We start from the raw sequence: 19,451 nt of genomic DNA on the forward strand, positions 1-19,451 counted from the left end.
CTTGTGAATTTGTGACTTTTTTCTCATAAATGTATTCCTTTTTTTCTTGTAAATATATTAATATTTCTCATTTATTTATATATATATTTTTTTCCGTAAAACCACAGCATTTTTTTATCATAAATTTGTGACTTTTTCATGAAAATTACACTTTTTTTCTCCTGTATTTAAATGTTTTTCTCGTAAACTATATTATTTATTTAAGACCTTTTACTTGTAAATTTATGAACTTTTTTGTAAATGTACAATTCTTTTTCTCATAAACGTATTTTTTCTTTTAAATGTATGACATTTTTTCTCATAAATTTTTTTGACTTTTTTTTCTTGAAAATTAATTAATGTTTCCTCGAAAATGTATTACTTTTTTGATCATATATTTATTTCACTTTCTCCTGTAAATTTATTAATTTTTTTAAAGTAAATGTACAATTTTTTCATGTACATTTTACATTTTTTTTCTTATAAATGTATGACTTTTAATCTTGTAAATTTATGAGATTTAAAGTAACACATTTATGACTTTAAAACATGTAAATTTAAGAGGAAAAAGTCATAAATTTAGCCGATTTCTTTTTCGGTCATACGACTTTATTCTTGTAATTTTACAAGATTCAAAGTCGTAATAAAATAAAAGTATTTTGTTTGTAAACTGGCCCTGATTCTCCGTTTTAACTTTTGAGGTTGAAGTTTATCTTCATTCTCTAAAATATTTGCAGTTTAAACTTTATTTGCACAACCGTTAAAATTTGATGTTGATTTGAATCCATGACTGTCAAAGTTACAAAATCAGATGTAAACTTCAGACTTTTAAAATCAGTCACTAAAAGTGCTGATTCCTAAATATAATAATAAACATGAATCAAACATTTGAACAACTTCATTAGCTGCAAACCTCGTAACATAAAACAGAATCTTTATTTTTATTATGGTCTGTGGGAACAACGGTCCCAATGAATCCTGTTTAACAGACTCCTGTTTTATGTTAAAAGCCGGTTTCTTTTATTTATCACCATCAGCTGGAGTCTTTGCTTCATGGTCTTCACTCAGACTCTGGATAACCTTCATCTCTGAGGACGTTCTGGTTAAACTGCCTTCGTATTCGTGCCGTTTCCTGCTCCCAACACCAGCAGGTAAAACCTTTGCTGCTTCTTCTTCCACACAGAGTTTGGAAAAACGTCTTTTTCAAATGCAGCTCCTCTGTCCTGGAGCCAGAACTCTGCAGCAGGAACACATTCCACTAACTGAATACGTGCGGTTTTACTTTTAGGATTCTGTCTTTCTTTAGTTCTGGTGCTTTTAGGCCACTTCTCTGCTGAAAAAGATTTTATCTGAAGGAACTTCCTGGTAAAATGAAGCTTAAATTGAAATAAAAATCTAACTGAAGCGGTTTTAAACTGATCAGAGTCCCAGAGGGGAGGGTTCTGTACGTTCATCGGGTCTCACCTTTGGGACGGCTCCGACCCGAATGCTGTTGATCAAGGAACACTCCAGAACCTGACCCTCCTGGACGAAGAAGAAGGGAATATTATTGAATTATTACAAACATAAAGTCATGATAGCCAACAATCTAAGATGACAGACGGACATATGTTCCTCCCGTGAAACTCAATAAAAAAACTTAAAGTACTTAAGTTCACTCAACAGAAAGAGCAGTCCATGTTACACAACTGGATTTTCAGATCATGAAAATTAACTTTTTCATTTTTTAAACAATCTAATGATTGAAACTCCAATTAAAATTCCTTTCAAAGGATTCCACAATAATTTACCAACCAATATCAGAAAGAAATGTACAGACGAGGAGTCCTACAGTGTTAGGGGACTTTACAATTCGCTCCATAATTTACCTTTTTAAAGAGTTTTTATGGAAATCCATCTTTTTAGTAAAACTCCAGCTTCTTTTTTACTGATATGTTTCACAATTAACCTGTAATTGTACAAAAAACTCAATTCTGAGAAGTATCTTTTGCTATTTTTATTGCAAAAATTGAGATTGATTTTATTTGTTTTATAACAAACATCAAAAGTGTACAGTTGATATTAAAACGACTGAATCCAAAAACAAAACAACGACGAGGTCAAAACAAAGTGAAAAATGTAAGAAAAACATGAAAACAGGGAAACTTTCACTGAAGATTTCTTCTAAAGAGTTCAATAATTCTGACAGTCTTTATGTTTGTCTTAGACCAAAATCGTCAAAGCGAATAACTTCTTTAGAACCTTAATAACTTCTTTAGAACCTTCAGGGTGAATTCTGAATGAAGACTTTACTAATGTGGGGTCGGCATCATTCAAGCATCATTATTTGGTCCAGTAAAGTGGGGATCGGGTGATTTTGGTTTGTGGGAGTATGAAGGTACAAAAATGTTGTTTTATTGTCTCTTTCTTTGTGTTGATGTATATTGTATAAAAGCATAAGGGGAGGGGCTTAAATAAACTTTCCTTTTGCCCACTCCCCTTCAAACGGACCTGAGCAGCTTTATTAGAAATAAAAATAAACATTTTAATAATTTTTTTGTTCTTGTCATTTAATCTCAGTTGTTAGGAATTCTTCTTTTATTTGAACCATTTACATTTTAGAAGTTAATTAAGAAAAACGGATGGCAGGTGTTCGGACGGACCTTCCCCTCGTTCTTCCAGGTGATGAAGAAGCCGAACTCGTCCACCCTCACGAGACAGTTGGGCTCGAACAGGTACGGATCCTGCAGAGAACAGAATAAAAACTCTCAGAAGAAACCTAAACAAGATTCACATGCAGATATATGGATAACTAACTAAATAATGATGACAAAAGTCCATTAAAGTCCTACTTTGATCTATTTTTGAAGCGTTCCCAATAGTCAGCTAAACTATTAGCTAAATGCCAAATTAATCTAAATAATGATATAAAAAAAACTTAGGTTAGCCAAAACAGCTAGAATGTTGCTGAGAAAATACCTACACTTAAAAATAGTCTAAAAAATTTTAGTAAATGCCAAAATAGTCCAAAAAGCTATCAGAATGACAATTTTTAAAACTGTAACTTTTAAACATAATTACGAATAATAAAAAGGCAGGAATATTATTCCAGAATAAATCAACTTAAACCTTAAATAACTTTCAATATTTTACTCTCCATAAAAATATATTTTGTCAAAATTATTCAAGTTAGAAATAAGCGCAAGATAACATCGGGTCATTAATAACAATAAAATAAAATGATCTGGAGGGCCGATAGAGTTACCCAGAGGGCCGGATCCGGCCCCCGGGCCATGACTTTGACACGTGTACTCTATAATTAGGGAAATTGCCACAAAAACATGATTTTTCATCATTTAACTGTACGCAGAGGGAACTCAGATGTGTCCTTTAATGGTGAAAGTCTAAACCGGCATGAGAGTCGTAATCTGTATGTGATGCTGCAACCATAGTTTAATGTCAAAATCAGACCTTTAATTAATCTTTTATTTTGAAGCTCATTCATCAAAAAGAGGTTTAAAAATAGATCGGGCTGCCGGGTAACTCTCTTTCTAACATTAGCGCTCACACACTGACAGACACGTCCGATTTATCGTTTCAGGATGCTGCTGCTGCCATGAGAGGCCCGGCTGGAAGTGGGACGCCGCGGCGCTCAGCTCAGCCGCGACATCTGAAACCGCGTCCAAAATCGCAGAGAACAATCCCCCTTTAGGCAGCAGAGGATCGGCCGTGAGTGCCGCTAAAAGCTCGTCTTTCTTTTATCTGAATGTGGGCTTAATGCTGACGGAGCAGACGGCTCAGAGGAGGACACGTCCTGACCGACCCGCCAGGGCGCCGGAGGACACTCGGAGTACCTGAGCTCGTAAAAACTGACTCTTTTAAGAGCTGCTCCTGAACCATTCCATTATCTAGTCATTTCTGATCAATCAACAGCTGCTATTTTATAGTTTAGGACAGTCTTCCAACACATTTCTATTCAAACAAGAAACAAAAGATCCGTAAAATATAATGTTTTAAGTTGGTGGGGCAGTTCCAACAGTCCACATAATGACTGTTTGTTTATGAGGAATTATGCAGATGCCTGCACATGCACAGACACAGGCGCAGATGTTCCGGCCCGGTACCTGCCTCCACCATCTGTCCGTCAGGAGAGTCTATTTAAATCCAGGCTGGCGTTCTCTGATCCCTCACATGTCAATAATCTGATCTGTTTCTGCAGGTATTTCTGACATCAGTCGCCTGTTTTCGGGGGACCAGCGCGGACCGGCCTTGTTAGCATGTAGGACAGATCTCCACCGCATCCGCCATCGGCTTGGCTCAGATTCACAGCAGCAACACACCGAGGACTTCCTTCAGAAGCGCGGTGGCCCAGATTCACGGCTGTGCGCCGATGTGGATGTGACGGCGGCGGGACGCTTTCAAGTCTCCGAATTAGCAGCAATCGCCTCCCCTCAACGTCACATTCAGATGCAGAGGACTGAGGGGATTTTCCCCATGTGTGTCGGGGTGCGTGCACGTCTTTCTGGGTCCATGTGGGTGACACACTTTAGGCCGTTGCACGTCAAACTGCCCTACCTCCGTGTCCTGAATACGTTAAGGAGTAAAACTGGGCAAAAGGTCAGCTACAGTGACCCTGGCAGGGGCGGAACTAAAGGGGGGAAAAGGGGGCACCGTCCCCCAACCTCAGAGCCCCGCCCCCAATTCTAAACCTGATGTTATTTAACTTTACCTGCAAAAAACTAACCACAAGTCTTCTTTTAGAGCTTAAAATATTGAGCATTGAATGCATCCAGGGGCGGTCCTAAAGGGGGAAAAGGGGGGGGATCCGCCCCCTAACTTTAAAGCACCGCCCCCCACGCCCAAATCAAATGTTATTTCAACTTTATCTGCAAACAACGAATCACAAATCTTCTTTTAGAGCCTCAAATATTGAGCATTGAATGGTTCGAGGGGCGGACCTAAAGGGGGAAAAGGGGATACCCCGCCCCTAATTTTGAAGCACCGCCCCCAAATCCAAAACTGGTGTTATTTCAGCTTTACCTACAAAAAAAACAAACCTCAAATTTTTTTGGGAGCCCCAAATATTGAGCATTGAATGAATCCAGAGGCGGTCCTAAAGGGGGGAAAAGGGGGCACTTGTCTCCTAACTATATAGCTCCGCCCCCCAATTCCAACTGAGGAGTTATTTCAAATTTACCTGGAAACAACCTCAAATCTACTTTTAGGGCCCTCAAATATGTAGCTGCGGCCCTGCACCTGTGTTAATGTTAATGCGGCCGCTCTGTCCGCTTGTCCCGAAAACGGATTAAATGATCTCTATTACCTTTTTATTTTAGATGCATCTGTTTAGTCTGCTGAAAGCCTAATTTACTTACATTTCTAAACAGTGATTTACTGAAACTATGTGAGCAAACAAGCACAAGCTGTGGTGTTGATGAGAACCTGCATGTTAAATTAATGTAATTTTACCTCAGAAATAGTGTTCTGGAGAAAAGCTAATAACTTTAGCGCAGGAGAAGTGATCTGTTTTTAGAGCTTTTGCAGCAGAATGTTCTGGTCGTTCGACAGCTGATCCGATCAGAGCTGGAGACCGCCCGAACTGTGTCCAAAAACGCACTAAAATGACCAGCCGGTACCTGGTGGAAATGATGACATCACAGCAGGAGACGCCAACAAAAAATGAATGGAGCCCAAATAAGTTATAAAACTAATATTTCCTAAACGATATATTTTATGGTAAAAAGCCCTCAGTAGAATTACAGTTTGAAACACAACGGTCATGACTTCACAGGGTTTTTAGGAATGAAAAAGTGATAAAAATGAGTCGTTTACCTCGTCAAACCTGTCAAAGGAGGCTCCTTCCTGCATGAACTCGGGCAGATGCTTCTGCCAGTTGAACTCGTAGGACTTCGTCATGGCTGCTCACGAACCTGAAACAACAAGAAATCAACAAAAAAACAACTTTAGAATCTTGTATTAGTAAATATTTTCATCTGTTTTTCAGTCTTTTACAAGCTTTGTAATAAATTTATCATTTTAAGTGGATTTTGTTTTGTACTCATGTAAACGATAAATATTTAATGTTTGGTTTTTAATTTTAGTCGTTTAAATCTGAAAATATTCTAATTTTCACTCTTTGCTGCTGTATCTAAAAGTCAGCACCAAAAAAAAAATAGCTTTTCTGAGATTACAAATAAATATACATCAATCCGTAAAAAAAAAGAAATCTTATAGAAAATACCATTCAGAATAAATCTAATGATAATTAAAATAAGCATAGAAAGAATAGAAACAGAACATTTAAAAAAAACTAATGTTTAAAAAAGAAAAACTATATTTTTTCTAATAAATGCAGATGAAACAGTGTTGTTGTCATGTTAAACCCTAATTCTGTCTTTATTTGATCCAATGTTGACATTTTAGTTATTATAGATAGTAAATATACCTGCAATTCTTTTAATCTATATATATTTTTTATTTTCGTGTGAATTTTTACCAAATGTTTACCAGAAATAAAAAAATCAAAATCAAAAAACAGACAAATAAAATATGTAGATTTCCTAAAATAACACATTTTCAGCAAGATGTGAGTGTAAATGGAGCTTCAATAGACAACTGTATAAATATACTTTCATTTAACTTTTATTTAACCAGGTAAGCTTTTAAGAACACGCTTTTATTTTCAATCACGACCTGCGAATATAACATTTTATGGCAGATTCAGTCGCAAACATTTATTGAACACTCTAAAATTAATTTATAAAAGTTTAAAAGCATAACTTTTTAACATAATTATGAACTACATATATAGCATTACCTGTGATAATGCTAGTGTGAATGCTGGAAGATGAATTTGGACAAAAAGATAGTAGTGATCATAGCTGAAAACGCGGAAATTGATAGCCAGCGAAAATATTACCCGATTTCCAAATTAACCTAAAAAACAACAAAAACACTTAGTTTAGCTAAAAAAGCTAGGATGTAGCTGTAAAAATAGCTAAACTTTAAAATATCCTAAAGAACAAACAAAAAGCCTAAATTAGCCAAAACAGCTAGAATTGAAATATTAGCTTAGCTCCAAAATGGACAAAAAAAAAAAGAAAAAAAACTGAAAAGCTTAAATTAGCCAGACCAACAAGCATAATATTAGCTTAACTCCAAAACAGCCTAAAAACAAAAAAAGAGCAGCTAAGTTAGCCAAAACAGATAGCATGTAGCTAAAATATTAGCTAAACTCCAAAATAGTCTAAAAAAATCTTAGTAAATGCTAAAATAGTTCAAAAAAAGCTAGAAGAATGACAAGCTTTTAACACAATTATGAATATTGAATTAATCAACTTAAACCTTAAATAACTTTTAATATTTGACTCTCCATAAAAGTACATTTTGTCAAGATAATACAAGTTAGAAATGAGCTCAAGATAACATCGGGTCATTAAATAAAATCAAACGATCTGGAGGGCCGGATCCGGCCCCCGGGCCTTATCTTTGTGTGTTTTAAGGTGGCTAGATGTTCGTTTCCTTCACATCAGAAGATCCTGAGCCAAATCTGTCGCCTTCATTCTCGTTTGATGCAACAACAATGATAGAAATCTCAGCAGCTGAGCCTCAACAACACAAGCTGTGATGTGGATCATAACAGGAGTAGGAACGGAGGGATACCCAGTTCAGCAGCATCTGAAGAATCAGGGAGTTTTAGATTTAGTCTTTCACTGACACAAAAACATCTAATTTATGCAACATGCAGCATCTCTGGACCTCTGGGATCATGAAGAGGTCCTGATGGTTTCAGTCAAACAGAAGCTGTGGATGAGTGAGAGGACATGAAGAACAGCCATTATTCTGTATTTAGAGGAACTCAAACTGCAGATGCTGGAGAAGAAAGAAAGGAAAAAGCTTTCCACGGACATGACCGTCACTTTTCTCTAACACGTTTGTGTTTGGTGCTACAGACGGAAAAACAAGCTGTTGAGGGGTGAGAACTCTGAACCAGGAGAGCTGAGAGCGAGGAGGTCAGAATGAAGTGAAGGAGGAAACAGAAAACAGGACAACATCCACTCCAGGAAGACGCTGATGCCACGCCGGCGAGAAGTGGAACCAGGTGACAGACAGAGAGATGTGACAACCAGACGAGAGGCGTGGAGATAAAGGCAGCCAGCTGTGAGTGTCAGAGGCTGAGCGCAGCGGGAGCGTCCGTCTGCTTCTGACGGCGGAGGACGGATGACGACCACATCAACAGAGGGCTCAACCAGCCGCCGGCGGGGGGGCCACGGGACGCCACGGGCATGACAAACACAGATGAAGGAAGGGGGAGAGATGTTTACGAACGTCCATCCCTCCATCTAAGCACACTGTGGAGGAACCTGTTTGGGTCATGAGTCCTGAAGCCCCGCCCACAAGATGTCAGATTGATATAACATGGTTTACAAGCAACTTCTAAGACTATTTTAAAAACAATTCAGTTTCATCCATCCATCCGTCTGTCCATCCACCAACCAAAGGTGAGCTACATCGTTATAACCTTTATAATGTATTGGGGTCCAAATTCACTCATTTTGACCCAAAATATAACATAAAGGTTAAAGAGCTTCTCGGTCCGCCCCCTAAACCCAACATCCTTCCAGTTTGTTGTTGAGTGTCTCTCCTATCAACGACCAGAAGAATCCTGCTCTTCTGTTTCACAGAAACTTAAAAGAATAAAACCCCGAATATGTTAAAACTGTGCACCTAGCAGACTTTGTCATGAGTCATGTGACCCTACGTAAATGAATGAAAAAACAACAAACTTTAGGTCAAAAATGAACGTTTTGAAAGTCAAAGGTACATTTGTTGCTAAAATGTAAACAAAATAAAGATGAGTCAACATTTTATCTTATTTAAAGCATTTTCCACCAAAAACCGACAGGATATGCCATGTTTTTGGTTCTGTAAGCAAAAGTTTAAAAGTCACATGACCCTAAGTACGGTAGGCCTGAGGAAAATGAGCGGCTGTTGTTAGCTAGCTGTTTTGGCTAATTTAGGCATTTTCTCAGCTTTTTAGGCAATTTTGTAGTTCATATTTTAGCGTTACACTAGCAGTTTGGGCTAAAATTGATATGTTACCAGTTTTTTGTTTTTGCTAATATTATCTAATATTTCAGCTACATGCTAGCTGTTCTGGATAATTAGATTTTTTTCAGTTTTTTAGAATAATTTGGGATTTCTGTTTCAGCGTTTTCAACCATCAGCTTTAGGATTTTTGGTTATCACTTTCAGCATCTTCAGCTATCAGCACTTGCATGTCCAGCGGCCACATTCAGTTTACAGATTTCACACTAACATCATCACAGGAAATGCTGTATGTCTAGATTTTAAAATGTTTTATTTTTCTATGAAGATTACAGAAATTAATACTTTAAAATTTGTCACTTTCTGGAAAACTGTTAATTTTTTTTCAGATCAGAGAAGAAAACAGTTTTATTGGTCTCACTGCCCCTGAGCTAGACCGGTTTTACACCTGAGTGCTAGTTAAAAAGAAGAATAATAGATTTTATAAATTTGCTGTTTTAATGCTAAAAACAAAGTATTTTTTCTTATGAAGAACATTAAAAACTTTCCTTAAACGACGACAGTAAATGATCCACACAGGAAAATTCACAGCTCTAATTTGAACTAATTGGGTTGTGCTGTCATGTCAGATAATAGCCTAGATATCACCTCGCTCAACAGTTGGCATTAGATAACATTTTCCTCGGCGGGATAAAATCCGTCCAATGGCGGCGCAGAGGCTGGGGTTCTCTGAGGCCACGCCGGCCCGCACGCCGGGGCCGCTGAGCGGCGGGATGTGCCAGCGCACACGTGAGGAGCCTGGGGAAGCGAGCAGAAGTCAGCAGAGGTCCGAGCCCATCGTCCAACCCCGACGAAGAGATAATTACCAGAGAGAGAAGCCCTGAGAGGAACCGCGCTGCATCCAGCTTCCTCATCTAAAACGGCAGCTAGGGTAGCACCCAACGGTCCCACACCTCATAAACTAAAATTAGGCTCCAGTCACGTCAGTCAGCTGTCACAATGACCATCGCTCCTCTGAATGTAGTCCAAAAGGTTCAGCGGCCGTGAACTACAAAGAGGTCACAGAGAGACGGAAGCTTTCTTCTTTAGACTGTTTGATTGCTGATTTGATTTCTTTTTTACTTTATTTTCAAATTTAATTGGTGAAAATTAGTGAACCGAGTGTGTGAGAGTAGGTCAGATAAAGTATTTCAGAGTTACTTTTTAATTCCTTGTTTATGTTTGCTGTAATTCACAACATTTATTGATGTTTTTGAAATGTAATTAGCTTGTAGGATAAAGTTTTTGACCCAAAAATGTCAAACTCACTAACAACAACTAAAGAACAAACAAAAACTCATGAGCGCCCTCTCTGTTGAGGCAGAGCTACTGTCCTTTCAGTCAGATCCAAACAATAAATAAACAAATGATAAAAATAAACAATACACACAAAGCATGACACGATTAGCATACGCGGAGTAAGCTAGCAGCAGTAAGCGCCACTTTTTGACGTTTGGGGCGTCCCCAACTTCCTGCTCTTTGAGGTACTGGCTGTCCCCATTAAATCAGGGGTCCCCAACTGGTACCAGTCCGAGGGCCGCTTGGTACTGGACCACAGAGGCGGATAAGGGGTCCTTAACAGACGGTCCCAGGTTAGGGTTGGTGTACTGGTACCCCAGATTCCAAGTCTATAACCGCGTCCCAGGAACTTCATGGGAACAGCTAGCAAATCAAAAAATGACGAGTTAGGGACATCTAAACACCAAAAGGTGACACCGAGGGGCCGGAACCATACATCCATGACGAGCTGGGAGTGTGAGGCTTTTGCCTCACGCCAAAATCTTGTTTGTCTTGTATTTGCTTTGAGAAAGACTCAAATGTGACCTTCTATGGACTCTGTTTAAACACAAAAAGGTTTTTAAAGAGTCTCTTAGTTCTTTGGGATCCCACAAATTCCACACACATCTCCAAACATGGTCCACGAACAGATATATGAAAAAAGCTATCCACCAGCTGACCACCACACATGATGTTGACCTTTGACCTTGGGAAGAGGCCACCATCTTGAAATTTCCCATGCAAGAAAAAAAAAAACTAACACTTTCGTACTTTCTATAAATTTTAACTCCTACCAGGGATTTGAATCAATTGCCCAGAAACTGCTCTAGTTTTAAAGGTTTTAGAGTTGTTAGATTCTGAGCGGTGTTAGCATAGCTAGCTTACAACAGTGACGTTCCCTCTGTAGCTTTTCACATTTTTTTACCAGAATATTGTGTAAATTTCACACATGAATCCCTGGCTCAGGCTGACTGAAATAATGAGACATGTGACATGAACATATAACTGATGTGGGCGTTAGTAACAAAAAACTTCTGTTGCTAAGGAAATCCAAAAATGTACTTTCGCCGATTCTTTCAAAAATGACATTGACTTGTCTGTCACCCTGAGGCCACTAAAAAATAAAATGGTTGCTATGGAGATAAAACCAAGGAAAAGCCGCCATGGCTGGTCATTTCAGACCAGCCAGGAGGCATTTTCAACTCCATCACTTTCAGATGCGAAGCAGCAAATCTTTCAACAAAATATGTTTACGGAGCTCATTTGCATGAAGGTATGCTTTTTAAAAAACAGTTATCACCAAAGCCCAAACGCTGCACACCCCGTGGCTTGACATTTACTCCAGCTGGAGTTTGCTGTAGATTGGCATAAAGAAGATTAAAAGAAGAAACAAAAGCAGGAAAAGGCCACAGAGGAAGAGCTGTAGGCCAAAAAGGAGAAACATAGAATCCATATTATGGAAATGTTCTCCAGGGGACAGAAGAACCAGGACAAACATGGAATAAAGCGAATTCCAAGTATAAAAACACATCAAGAGAACAGACAGAAGCTGAGAAACGTGGTCGGGTATTATGATCCGATTACAGCATCCTGGTGGTGGCAGGTTTGTTGAACTCAATTACTTTAAATTCGATTAAACCTGCCCCTTTACTCACAGAATGGATCAACCAAGCAGCACCTTTTTTTTTTACTCTCTGAGAGTAAGATCATAAAACTTGAGTGTTGACAGGGATTAAAGTGCTCTTTAGCTCAATGACAGACTTGGAGGGAGTGTTTTTTTATGACTCCATTCTCTCTGCAAACAACACGAGGTGAAATCAAAGCTAAAATCGCCCGCCTTTTTTTCTTGATGCATGTGCGCAAACAAGGATGGACATCCTGTGTGCTCGTGTGCACTCTGGCGTGACTCTGATTTATGAAAAATGAGTTTAGTCAACAAGAGCTGAAGCTTCTGAGGAGTTATTGTTGAGTTCATCCTGCAAAGACGCCTTTAGACTGAAGAACTGTGAGAAAATTCATCCAATAAAACGCCTCTGAGAGGGGGCGGGTTTACGATTGACCTCCGTGACCTTTCCTCACCTCCACCAACAGTTCCTCGACTCTTTAAACACGATTCATTTGCTGGTAAACTGTCGTTTCAGCAGAAACTCGTGAATTCTTTCAAACTTCTGAGGTTATTTCCAGAGAAGAACATCTGTCTAATTGAATAAATTATGACGGTTTGCAATCGAGTTATCGACGTAAAAGGGCGGCACACAAAAGGCTTTTAAAAATAACAAACCTTGTGGATCATTTGACTCAAATCATGGAATCCAGTCGGCTTCCACTTTTCCCTCATTTCCTTTATTCCTCCAAGAGAAATCTTTTTTTTAACATAATTTAGGATCATCTGATGTTGAGTGAAAATAGCTCATAAAAATGCGATTGTTTTACATCATGTTAAGTTGTTTGAAAGATGTAATCTGACGTGGGCCGAGGATAAAGAGTCTGACTGATGTCATCAGCCGGCGCTGCTGCATTGATATGATTGTCAATAAATAATGATGGGCAGGCGGGAAATGCGATTAGTGCCGTCTTTTCTGAAAGTGCCTCCTCTTTTTCAAAACAATTCCTAATGACTTCCCAAACGACTCTTTCCAAATAACCATTTGGCGGCCCGATAATCAGGACATCCTACGTTGTGCAACATCCACTATTGTGCAATCGCGGCTGGATTGGTTCAAGACGGGGAGTTTGTGGCGTAAATGGTTCGATCCACCGACTCTCTGAGGTAAAGGGAACTGTCAGAGCATTAGACTAATGTAGGCTCGATTGGAGCGATTCATATCTATTATTGTTATTATTGATTCTGAGGAATCCATTATCAGGATGCTTGGGAATAGAGGAGCATTGTGGCCGTTTCAGTAAGAGTTCTGGTTCAGACAGACCAGTCAGTCACCTGATCTGAAGACACCTGTTAGAACTAACCACCCGTATAAAGTCACGTGACCACAGAATTAGTCAGACTCCCCATCATGGACAGAAGTTTCAGTGGATTTAAGGAGGAAGAGTGTTGACCTGAACAAGACCAGGATGGACCATCAGTAAGAAGTTGGGAGTTAAGTGATAAAATACAAGAACATGACCATCGATCCACCTGTAGGTCTCACCTGGTGGGTTTCCATGATCATTATCCTAAAACATCTCAGCAGGATAGTAGATAATCTGAAAGCAGCTGGAACTACAGTCAAGAAAACCATTGGGAAGACTTTATGGTTTAATGTGTCCAAATCCAGGCCTCGAGGGCCGGTGTCCCACATGTTCCCCAGCCAACCTGCCATTGAAGCTCCTTATTGGCTCGACCAGGAGTCTGTCTACAACCTGAGGCTCCAGCGCCACGAGCGGCTTTTTTACCCGTCCATTCTGGCTAACAACATTCATAAACATTAAATCAGTTTGTTGAGTTTAGCACATTCTAAGATATGCTGCACCCTAGTATCTAGTATCTTAATGAAATAAAACGTCATGTGTGACTTGGTTTTCTTGAATTCTTTATTCAAAATCTGCCGCAGTAGGAGGACCTTATTTGACACAGAGTGTACTTTATTTTGAAAGGAACTTATATTTGCTGCTGTCAAAAGTAAACATGTTAAAGTTTTTATTTATAGAAAAATATATCATGTTTTTAATTCAGTTATTGTAAATATTTAAAGTTTCTAAAGGAATAACTAAATGGCCACATAAAAAAATCAAATGTATTTTCTAAAAAATTAAGTAGGATCTGGCGGCTCTCACTGGATTCTGGTCTGTAAGAAACTGGACCAAAGGGCTCTTCTGGTGTTAAAGGTTGCAGACCTCTGGGATAAGAACACCTGATCCAGGTAATCAGAAGCAGAAAACCTGGAAACCTGGGCGGAGTCATGTACCGTCAAACACTGAGAATGGGTGGTGGGCGGGTCTTTCAACGGCTCAAGAAGAAGAGATCAAAGTCATGGCGTCTCTGGACCTCGATCCTTTAGAAAACCTAAAGAGAGCTGAAGCTCAGAGCTACAGAGCAACAGCCACCAAATCAGAATGGTTTAGAAGTTATCTGCAAATTAGAGTGGGTCAAAATTCTTCTACAATCTGCAGAAATCCGATCATCAACTACAAGAAACGTCTGAGAGTTTTGCCACAAAGTTCTTTCCAACAATGAAGTGCAGACCTGCACAATCAGGAAGGGATCAAAGACTTCTTTACGCCGTTATGTGAATCTGCACCGCAAACTATTAGAGATTTGAAGACCAACAAACCTTCAACACAAGATATTTTCTAAAACCAAAAGCCAAACATGAAGAATACCCCTAATGCAGACGACTCACAACTAAACCGGATAATTGACAAATACATTTGAACTGAATGAATTATATAAATTGAGCTCATTACCACTTTATTAATCCCTAATGGAATTATTATGTAAGGCTAATGCGGTAAACGGGAATGACCTCCTGTTGGAGTCGTTACGGACGAGGAAGCCTCCGCCTGATTCTCCGCTTTGATTCAATAAGAAGTAAATCACAAGGTGTGCAGAGTTAACGTTATGACCGACAAACGCTGCAGCGTTCAGCTGGACGGTCCTCGGCGCCGGTTCCAGCCTCCCCGAGTCCTCCAGGGTCTGGTGAGGCTTCGCCAGCCAGTGGATGAACCTTTTCACTGTGCAGGCCTTCTGTAAGTAAATTCATCTCCAGTCGGACTTGTTTTTGAAGTCCACCTTCTTCTCAGGACCATGTGACACCATGGTAAACATGAGTGTGCAAAGGGGTTTTTATCTTTGCTTTAATAGACCCCCCCCCCATTCTAAAGGCTAAAAAATCAATTAGTTCTACTTTTAACAGATTGAAAGTAAAAAAGTAAAATTTGGTTTCAATGGTTTCAGTGATTAGTTGACAGAAACAGACAGCTAAACTGTAAAATAATAACAGTAAAAGACTAGATTACAGTAAAAATTCTTATTTTTTTATTTTTAAGAAAGCATGAAGCTGAGAAAATGAGCTAAATCTAGAAACCGCGTTCTTCATCTTTAATAGCACACTGTGTCCTGCCTCCTGATTGGCTGTTGATCTTCATGAGAGTTTAAACGAGTAAATATTTGTTTGAGATAAATGTATAAAGTGAGGAGTTTTACTGCTTTAAAACATCTGTACTCCTACTTATAAGGAACGTATCCTTCACGGTAAACGAGGGTCATCTGTAAAGATCGCGTCACACACCCACTACGTACATTTAGCAAATGTTCCACGTATATAATTTTGTTCTTTCGCTACACGTGTGTGATGTTTATGAGTGTTTTTTGCAGATGTCTGTTGAGGTGTTTTGAGCTGTTAACATTTTTTTGTGAGAATTTTTGCAGTTTGTGTGTATTTTATGTAGTTCATCTGCAATTATTACGTACATCTCAATTTTTGTGAGATGAATAGGCAAATTTGTGGCTTTCCATGACCACTCTATGTACGTCTTTTTAGACTTTTTACGCATGTACTAATGAGGTATAACTTTTATATCGCGTATACGATGCACATCTCACGTTAAAATGATTTAATTGACCACAAATTACTAATGAATTGCATCTTAAGCGCTGCAGGGCGGTGTCCGATGCTGCCATGGAGGGGACTGGGTACGGCGATTCAGGACACGAGCCGGGCCCTCCTCGCAGATCTCCCCAGCTGCGGTTCTCCCCAGGGGTCCCCAAGGAGGTCCCCCGGGTGGGCTGCCTGAATGCAGACTTAGGTTTGGACCAGCGGGATCCGACGGGAGCTGACGCCATGTGATTTCTGCCCAGTGCTCTGAACGCCAAAGTGAAGAAATTCAATGACGTGCGGGTTTACGTGTCCTTCGCGTGTTTTATTCGGACTTCTTCTGTGTTTTAACGTGGTTCATTTGTGTAAAGACCACTACTTTTTAAATCGTTCCATATATTTTGGACATATTACCAGCAAGATGTGCAAAATATACATGGTGGCAGCGTGACACTGCCTTAAAGATGGAGAGACAAGTCGCTAGAAAAGGCCACCTCTAAAGTAAACAGGCAAAAAGAAGATCAAATTCTTACATTTGACCGTCTCTCACAAAGTGAGTACACCCCTTACATTTCTGCAGGTTTGTATTTATATCTTTTTCATAGGACAACACTGCCGAAATGAATTTTTGACATAATAAAAAGTAGTCAGTGTCCATCTTGTATAGCAGTGTAAAGTTTTTTTTTCTGCTGAATAAATCCCAATAGAGGCATCAACAGCCAAACCATGGTAAATAAAGTGGGGGGGGGTGTACTCCCTTTTGTGAGACACTGTAAAAATCTTTCTATATATTAGCAAAAAAAGAAAGAAACTGCTGAAATAGGGTCACAAAAATTGTCTTCTCATATTTCTATTTTATTTTTAAGCTCTTTTGTTGAACAGGTTTTACTCCTCCGATTGGATTAGCATGTCCAAAGTCCGGCCCAGTCTAAAATGTGGCCCGCCGACAAAATGTTCCCAAGACTTAAATTTCGAAGTTTTCAATAAATGTTTTTCAAATGATTAATAAACAACATTTCATATGAACAAAGATATAATGTTAGCAAAACTTTTTTTTTTACATTTTATTTAAATTTATTCTCTTTAAATCAGAAATTCACTGTATTTTTGGTAAAATGTATTTAGATGTACATCTGTTTCATGAGAAGAAATGGAGACAATCCCATCGCAATTGTTAAATAGTTTAAAAGCTCAAAGAACTGATTGGTTATTATCACCCCTCAACTTTTCTTGCAGAAAATAAAGTCCTGGAATGGGAGGTTATGAATCTTTGGACACATGAGGAGTTTATCCGTATAAACTCCCTTTGCATTTGACTAAACTTTATTTATGTCAATTATATGTCTTTTACGGACCAATCAGACGAGACAGAGATATATTAAAAGTTGAGAGATTGATTTCAAGAAAGGAAAAAAATGTTTTTTATAAGATTAATTTAGGTGATTTTTCTTTAAAAAAGAATAGTCGTTTTACTTTTTAAGATTCAGTTTTTGCAGTAGAATCCTAACGAGGAAGTTTGTATGGTTTTAACAAAACAATATTAGGAGTAAGGATTACTTTGATGCTATAAAAGGTTCCATGTTTGAAGTGATAAAAATAGAGTCCGAACAGCGAAAGCCCGTTAATTTCTCAATGAAGTTAGGTAACTGGCCTTTGCAAAAGAAGGCCTGCAGAGGAAAAAATACCAAGTTATTCCAAAATGACTGTCTTACATCACAGACTGGAGCGCCGTGCACCTCTGAGCTATGACATTCTCATTTAGACTGGATTAGAAAGTCAAAAGTTCATATGCCCACTTACTTTTACCCCAGAGCTTTCCAAGGGGCTGCCAAATATGGTCAAACGTGCTGAGCGTATGCACCAAATCTCCCTGCTGCCTACCAGCCTCTGAACTTCATCTGTGGAGGAGGCAGGAAAAACAGCAGCCTCTGTAGCTTCAACATCTGCAGAGGACGCTAACGGAGGGAGAACGGTCCCCAAGAAACGCTTGGTGGACGAAGATGCAGCTCATGAGAAGAAACGTGGTCGGGAGCTCTCCCGTTGCCCAAATATGTACCTATCAGGAGGGTTCGGGCCCCGGTGGGCTCCGAACGCGGCATAAAGAAGCCGTAGAAATAGAACATGTCCATATAGAGAGGGGAGCTGAGGAGGGAGGGGGCAGGAAGGGGCCAGAGGTTAAACGTTTCCCCCCAGAATGCGAGCTTTCCACGTCCCGAGCCCAGCCAGAAGAAGGTCCCTGTTGACCGACGACCCCCTGAGGGGCTCGATTGAGCAGCTGTGATATCGGCCCCCCTGAGAAAACACTCATGGGTTTGGAAAAAAAATGCTTCTGGTCTCCATGGCAACCTCGCTGACCAGTAATAGCCTCCAGCTTACACGCAAATGAAGCTCCCGAATGGGATCCCGCTCTATATTTGTAGCAGCAAGGAGACCCACCCAGCAGTGGGAGCCCCTCGGGCAGAACCAGACCATCAGCCTCTGTCATTAAAGCAGCAGCAGCTGCAGCAAGTCCTCCATCCAAGCAAACACCCCTCATAATTGGCTTAAGCTGAACAGTAAAGCTGGATAAAGAGACAGAATCATACAGAAACTCTTCATATAGTTCTGCTTTTACGGAGGGCTCCAATGTAAGATCAGGAATTTATTAATAATTAAGGATTTGAATCAATTTGAGCAAATAAACCATAAAAAGTTTCTTTTTGGGGGGAAAAATGTGCTCTAAATACAGCCGACTTTAGACAATCGCTTCCATCTACATTAACTGCAAATCGCTGCCTGTTTCATAAAGGTGACAGCAATTTGCGGCTCAAAGCGGGCAGCGAGCTGATGATTACGTAAAGGATTGGAAAGCTCTGAAAGCCACTGTGGAGGCTGAGGGAGGCGAGGCTGAGAGTACTTACCAGGTGATGGACACGAGAAACTGCAGGGACTCTGGACGGCACCGAAACGCTCTGAGGAGAAAGAAAAGACATCCGTTATTTACAAAAAAAAATCTATTTTTGCTGTAAAACGACAGTTTTTTTTATCATTCCTTTGCTTTCAGCTGCACAAACAGAAATCAATGAAAAAACTAGAAAAGTTGCATTACCTGTGATAATGCTAGTGTGAATTATTTTTGCTGAATGTGGTCTCTAAACATACTGAACATTTTAGTTGCTGAATGTCATGAATGTGCTGAACGCTGTGATACCAAACTTTCATAATTTTCAGAAAGTGCTCAAGGTATTTGGAGAATTTCATGAAAAAAATGACAATGTTGCTAAAATATTAGCTTAACTCCAAATTAGCTCAATAATCCTCCGTAGAACCAAATTAGCCTCAAAAAAGGCAGGCACATTGCAAAAATACTAGCTTGAGAATTACCCCCAAAAACCTCATTAGATGCCAAATTAGCCAAAAACATTAGTATTGTGCTAAAATATTAGCTAAACTTAAGAATAGCTCCCAAAAAAGCTCATTAGATGCCAAATTAGCCAAAACAAGCTAGCACATTGCTAAAATACTAGCTTAACGTAGAATTAGCCCCCCAAAACATCATTAGATGCCAAATTAGCCAAATATGTTAGCATTGTACTAAAAAAATAGCTAAACTTA

The 19,451-nt window shown here is 39.3% G+C and overlaps 1 protein-coding gene across 1 annotated transcript in view; it reads right to left on the reverse strand.

Moving 5' to 3' along the window:
* The window catches only part of LOC112158337 (1-phosphatidylinositol 4,5-bisphosphate phosphodiesterase beta-4), a gene marked incomplete in the record, with an annotated part of 71,632 nt that overhangs the window by 27,937 nt on the left and 24,244 nt on the right, over window positions 1-19,451 (reverse strand). Inside the window, 4 exon segments of the mRNA XM_024291638.2 lie at window positions 1,444-1,503; window positions 2,622-2,702; window positions 5,791-5,888; window positions 18,758-18,808. Coding sequence (XP_024147406.1) covers window positions 1,444-1,503; window positions 2,622-2,702; window positions 5,791-5,874 — 225 coding nt within the window.

Source organism: Oryzias melastigma, linkage group LG24 (genome assembly GCF_002922805.2).
Source record: "Oryzias melastigma strain HK-1 linkage group LG24, ASM292280v2, whole genome shotgun sequence".
In the NCBI taxonomy this organism is placed as follows: domain Eukaryota; kingdom Metazoa; phylum Chordata; class Actinopteri; order Beloniformes; family Adrianichthyidae; genus Oryzias; species Oryzias melastigma.